This window comes from Hippocampus zosterae, chromosome 15 (assembly GCF_025434085.1).
Source record: "Hippocampus zosterae strain Florida chromosome 15, ASM2543408v3, whole genome shotgun sequence".
Taxonomy (NCBI): Eukaryota; Metazoa; Chordata; class Actinopteri; order Syngnathiformes; family Syngnathidae; genus Hippocampus; species Hippocampus zosterae.
The window spans coordinates 7,155,277-7,161,794 of record NC_067465.1 but is presented as its reverse complement, the minus strand read 5'-3'; the positions used below and the strand labels follow the sequence as shown (position 1 = coordinate 7,161,794).

At 43.8% G+C, this 6,518-nt stretch overlaps 1 protein-coding gene across 2 annotated transcripts; it reads right to left on the bottom strand.

Annotated features, from left to right (window-relative positions):
- Positions 1-105: 105 nt before the first annotated feature.
- Positions 106-6,518, bottom strand: map6d1 (MAP6 domain containing 1). Of its 2 annotated transcripts, none has more exons than XM_052088136.1 (3): positions 5,594-6,518; positions 4,532-4,811; positions 106-557 (listed from the first exon to the last, which is right to left on the bottom strand). In XM_052088136.1, the coding sequence occupies exons 1-3, from the start codon at positions 5,998-6,000 to the stop codon at positions 486-488; spliced, it is 759 nt and encodes a 252-aa protein (XP_051944096.1). In that variant the 5' UTR covers positions 6,001-6,518; the 3' UTR covers positions 106-485. The 2 variants fall into 2 exon arrangements, with proteins under 2 accessions (XP_051944096.1, XP_051944095.1); XM_052088135.1 differs by having other exon boundaries at positions 106-560; positions 5,594-6,514.

Here is a 6,518-nt window from a genome sequence, read left to right as displayed (position 1 = left end):
CCCACACTGCACATCTTTTTCCTACTAACACACACACACACACCCACACACTCCATTTCAGGTTACTGAGAAATACTGAGAAAAAAATGCATCAGAGGAAAAGCGTTCGGAAAAAGGTAATCCCTTTTATTTTATTCACGTCATTCTTTCTTTTTTTACAATATTCTTACAATAGATTTACAAAATCATACGTTTGAAATTAGTTTCCAAACAAGGGAAATAAATATATAATTTTCAACGGCTAAAACCCAAGCGACATTAAGTGCACACACACTTTTTATACAGAAAACACACGCAGTTTCAGTTTCTTTTCTGTAAAAACAAAACAAAAGCTAGTCACTCACATGCATATTCACTTGCGTAGCAACCGGAGCAGATTCTAAAGGGGGAGGGGTCGCCATGTGATGTCATCATCTTTACTCTGCAGGGGTCACTCATGACGCATTCCCTTGCATAGATTTCCAAAAACATTCTTCTGTCCAATGTTAAAAGGCTCGTGATCCGCTTTGAAAAACGGCAGAAGGGTTTGGCGGCAACTTGTTCCGAACCAGATGTTCCTGCTGGAGAACACAGAGACATAAAATCAGACTGTTTTGCTGCCACCACTGACAAGTCGGCCAGATTCTTTTTTTTTTCTCTTGTAGCAATTATCAAATCCGTCGTAGTCAAATTGGGTCAGTGTTATTTTAAACTTCATTGCTACAATTTTTTTTATGTGGACGTCAGAGAGCAAGTCTTTGGGCGGCATGGTGGGATTGCTGTCCCAGAAGCCCTTGGGTGGGTGGTTGAGTGAAGACATGATAAAAAGCAAAAGTGTGTGTGTGTGTGTGTGTGTAGTCACCCCCTCCCACACATATCCTGCCATTATTTGTGCTTTGAATGCAGCAGCCTGTTTTGTCTCTCTTCATACAGTCACGTTCCCCATCTATCGCATTGTAAATAGTTCTCAAACTATTTACAAAATTTTTAAGTATAAAGTACGGAACTGTACTGTACAGTACTACATTTTAAAAAACTGCAGGCCATTGAACATTTAATTCAGTGATTCTTTTATTTACTGCTAGATGATGCCTGCATACCGCTATTGTACTGGTGCTATTACAGTGGTGCTTTGAGATACTAGTTTATTTCATTCCATGCATTTGTATCTCAAATTATCTTTCCTCTATGAAATAATAGAAATGCTCTTGTTCCAGCCTCTTGCTTTTAACAAGGAAAACTAACAGTCAATTATTTTGTACTTCATCAAAACAGATTAATAATCTAAAAAAAAATTATAATAATTGAGCACTTTGTGCATCCCGATTTTTTGCTGCAATCCTATTTGCTGTGCAACTCCTTCTGATGTGCTCGCTTTGGCCACTGGGAGGCAGTGTAATAGTCATTCAGACACAAAACAAGAAGAATAGCACTTCTACTACTATGATGTGACTCGGTAATCTTACTCATTTTCTCCAAAACAGTTTCCACCAAAATAGTTGCATTAATGTCTTAATTGAAATAAGAAAATGCACCCAGGTTTGGATGATGAATTTTGATGAAAAGGTTTTTATCCATTCAATGAGCACAAACCCAAATCCCTGTTTTGCCTTTCCCCTTTGCCAAATTGGCATGGGAAGCTTTTGTGCGATCGCAGGCAGCGTGGGAAAGGGAAAGAAGTCCAAGCCAGAGGAACAATGAGGACTGCAGATAGATGGGAAAAAAAGCGGGACGATGGATAAAAATATAAAAGGAATGCTGCATAGTCCCACAAGTGTTCCGATTTTTTTTCTTCCCCCCAGAATGATTCACAGGGCATACGGAAACGAGTTCTGCTTGGAAACGGAGCCACCATGTTTGCAAGGGAAACAGAGTTGTTTGTCACTCTGCATCCAAAATTTATTTCATTTGCAATTTGGTTTTGTCTTACTCATGTGTGACACGGCCTGAGCATTCACAAATCTCTTTGCTCACTAAAAGTGGAAGGCGATGACCACAAGGTGATGTTTTATTTTTATTTTTTTTACCCGTTCATCACCCGGTAACTTAACCTGATAACATGATAAGCTGTCCCTGAAAGGGTTGAAGAATTATTATGTTTTTCGTGTTATGGTCAATTTTCAGTGACTGAAAACTGACTTTTGGACAGCCTTTTGAAGACATCAGTGTCATTTTTTAAAATTTAGTCTTGGGTCAGTTGTGCCACGGTGTGTTCTGATGTTTAGTTGAATTGACTGCATCCATTCATTTTCTATCCTGCTTATCCTCATTAGTGTTGTAGGTGGAGCCTATCCTAGCTGACTAAGGTCAAGAGGGGTTGTGCATCCTGGATTGGTCGCCAGTCAATCGCAGGGCACATATGGACAAACAAGCATTTACGCTCACATTCACACTGAAAGATAATTTAGAGTCTTCAATGAACCGAACATGTTTTTGGAATGTGGAAGGAAACCTCGCGCAAGCCCGTGGTGAACATGTTGCACCAGAGATTCAAACCCGGAACCTCCTAACAGTGAAGCAGATGTACGAATCTAATCGCACCTTGTATTTGATGTTCATTCATTCATTCATTCATTCATTCATCTTCCGAGCCGCTTGATCCTCACTAGGGTCGCGGGGGGTGCTGGAGCCTATCCCAGCTGTCTTCGGGCAGTAGGCGGGGTACACCCTGAATTGGTTGCCAGCCAGTCACAGGGCACACAGAGACGAACACTCACACCTAGGGACAATTTAGAGTGTTCAATCAGCCTGCCACGCATGTTTTTGGAATGTGGGAGGAAACCGGAGCACCCGGAGAAAACCCACGCAGGCCCGGGGAGAACATGCAAACTCCACACAGGGAGGCCGGAGCTGGAATCGAACCCGGTACCTCTGCACTGTGAAGCCGATGTGCTAACCACTGGACTACCGGGCCACCTGTATTTGATGTTATTTTACTTCAATAGTTTAGATTTTCATGACTCCCGCGATTCATTTTCCTCAATTCCCTTTTCTAGTTTGATTCTATTTTCCAGAAAATGACTTTCTTCAGGCTTCTGATTAACAAGAGTTTATGGTGTAATCAACAGGTTACAACAGAGAGACTGGGAGAGTCACAGAAAGTCATAGAAGTGGATTTGACATTCTGAAAGTAGGGCTATGGGATGGGTACACACTTTGAAAATTTGTTTTGATGATTCACCGCCTAATGTCTTTGTCATACAAGGTCAGATTTAATTGCAGCCACTCATTTGGGACATCATTTAAATTTATGCTTCATCGACTGGTCGTAACGCAGTTTGGGGGAGGCCCTTCTCTGTTCAGCGTGAGTCCTGACCGTGCCCCAGTAGGTGCGGAACAACACCATCAAAACACTTTGGAGATGAACTCCCGACATAGATTGTGAGCCAGTGAGAGCTGACCTCGCAAGCGTTCTGCCGATGATGAAGTCGTGATAGATGCGGCGCTTACCCTCGCTAACCGGGCCACTCCGATTAATAGAATGCGTGCCCCGCCGTTGAACTCCCCTCACTTCCATTCCGTCCCCCACAGCACTAACATTTGATTGAACATCACATAGAGAATTATGCAGACCACCAAAGGGTCAAACTTTTCAATCTTGTATTCTGGTGTAAGTTGCCAAATTTTCTGTAGATCATTAGCATGATAGCATGATTTCCCCAAGTAGGTTCTCAAAACTTTTTACACCGAATACCACCCTGAGTACCACCTAGAAAAAAAAAATACTTAACTCTCCGAGTACTACAATCGTAACGGCGGTAGACTATTCTTACCACTAGAGGGAGTCGGCATCGACGTAAGCAGTGTTACTTGTACGACTTGGGTAATTATGCTGTTAGCCAAATGCCATGTAAAAAGATTCTTCACAGTTTTGTGTTGCCACAAACGGTGGGACAATGTGCCTGCCTGTCGGGGAGGGTGGGAGTTTTATCCCAATCTAATCTGGAACAATGTCCATGCTCTAATGAGTCGCCAGCTTGGCGCGCAAATCCTGTCACCTTCTTATCCATCAGTTCAGCTTTGTCTAGTGTTCAAATTTCAATTGGAGCACACACATCTGCTTCTTCAGGTTTTTTTTCTTTTTAGGGCTTCATCCACAATTACATTTACTTCTTTTAAATGGTAGTGAATCTTGTCTCAAAGCGTGCGCAATTGAGGTCAACCAAATGTGTTACCTAATGTGGCCTGTTTTGAAGAGCTGGGTCACTTTGAGACACATCCTGCCGCATCACTACCCTGGGGTGCCCCAACAGCGGGGTGCCACTTGGGAGACAAGTCAAGATGACTTTTAGCAGGATGAGCATGCCGTATAAAAAAAAAATAAAAAAATTAAATAAACCTCTGCCTTAAAGGAGACATGTTGAAATGTTTCCCACAGTTTTATACGTTTACCAGGTAGGTGTCTTAATAACAGGTCAGTGATATTGTATGCTTTTATCAAAATACCCAGGAAACTATACTCAATATAATGGCAAAATAAATTCTCGAATTTGAAAAGAACCTCCCGCTGACTGTACTATACTTTTTTTTTAAGGTACCCGAGTATGCTCACCTGACCCTTTGTTGATGTGCTCAGCTCTGTCTTGTCATGCTGGATGTCGCGCAGGACGACAGGGTTGTAAGATGGGCCGGCTTGCACCGTGCTGACGACGGGGCGGGGTACCGAGGTGGGCTGTATGTTGGTGCTAGCAGAAGCGATGCTCCCCTGGTGCGGCCCTATAGACCGGTGGGCTTCACCGCTGTAGGCAGCCTGATAGCTGGTCTCAGGTGGGATGTTTTGGGATGCCACGGGTTGTTTCCTGCCACTTTTCACCCATGGCCTGCACTCTTGTCTGAGGGAATAGCAATACATCAAAAGGTGATTAACCCCCAGTAACGTTCATCTGTTCTAGTCGGCTTTTCCTGTCTGTTTTGTCTTGTTACTTTCGTTTCTGTCTGTTTTGTTTTGTTGCTTTTTATCGAAAGTTTTTCAGCTAACACTACTATTTGGAACAATTGATAACCGCTAATTGAGATGAAATGTAACCCTTCCAGGAACAACAGGAAGCCTAAGACTTACACTTTCATTCGCTGACCTCCACGTAATTCAACAGGACAGCCTACGCCTTTGAAAGCCGCATACATTCAAAGTCACAGATACTACAGTGTAGAACGTGAGGATGGTGACCCCAAGTGGACGAAGGTAATATTTGCACCTCACATCTATATATTTTTTGTGATGCAATGTATAAAGCTTTAACATATAGATAAATAATAACGAAAGTATAGCGGTCATTACGGTGCAGATTTTCATCTATTTGTTCCTTTGCGCACTGTGTCACAGTCACTGTGGAACGAAAAAGGGCCTTCCCCGAACCAGTTTCGCAACGTTGGAAATATAAAATTGTTTAAGATGTCGATGTCCGATGTCAAATCATGAAAGTCAACTTCAGGGGAAACTAATATATCAAAATCACGTTTACAGTACTACACTGACAGTTATTTCACATTTCATTGGGGAGGGGGGGGGGCAGGGGAAGAGAATACAATCTCCTCCAATTCTCTACAAAAAGTAATGGACCCAACGTAAAATATTACGTCACAATGCATGGAAAGCGCTTTAACTGAGAGTTACCTGCAGACGCCCTCCCTGTCCTCCTCTTTCACCTCCAACCTTCCCCCTGGGCTGCTCCCATTACTGATCCAAGGGTAGTTGTCCTTCTTGGGAATGGGCCAGGGTTTAAAGTCCTGCTTGTACTGCGTGACACTGGGGAAAGGCACCACCGGAGGTTGGTAGTCCTCCCGGGGCTTGTAGCTGGGCTCCCTGCGCGCCCTAAAGGAGCCTCCGGTTGGGGAGTCGCCGGCAATTCGCGGTCCGGGGACAGAGGTGGGGCACGATACCTGCTTGGTGACGGATCGCACCTCTTGCTCGGATATGTCCGAGTAGTTCTGGATGGTGAGCGGCACGGAAAGGTCGGATTTGTCGAATTGGTTCCAGAACCGAGCCAAGCAACACACTCTGCTGATGCACGGCCAAGCCATAGCCGCCCTTCCCCGGATATTTTTCACTTGAGCAGGGATAAAACAAAAATAACAAAGAACGGATAAAGACGAAGCATTCAAAATGAGAATGTTGCTCCTTCTCGGTGCGCTTGTGGGATTCTGAGAGGGTCCATGTGACGGCAGGGATCAAGTGGTCCTCTGACGTGCTCTCATATAATGCCTCCACTCTGGCGATGGATCCGTGCAAAAATATGCTCCTCATTCCATCCCCGACATTCAAATTGAAGGATTTCCTCCCCACTTTTGGTCACATGCCCCATTCCAGCCTTGGAGTCCACTCGGTGATAAATCAGTCTTGCACCTGAACTTGTCTTCTGCATCTCCTCACGTTACATAATTGTGATGCAGCGTCGATCGAGCATGAAGAGCAGAAAACATACAGCAACCCCTACCAAAGGGGAAAAAAACCGGAAAAAGTAACAGAATGAGGAGTATCTTACTTAATTTAAGAAAAATGATTTCCTGCTAGAAGACGACAATCGCAGGCTACTTGGCAA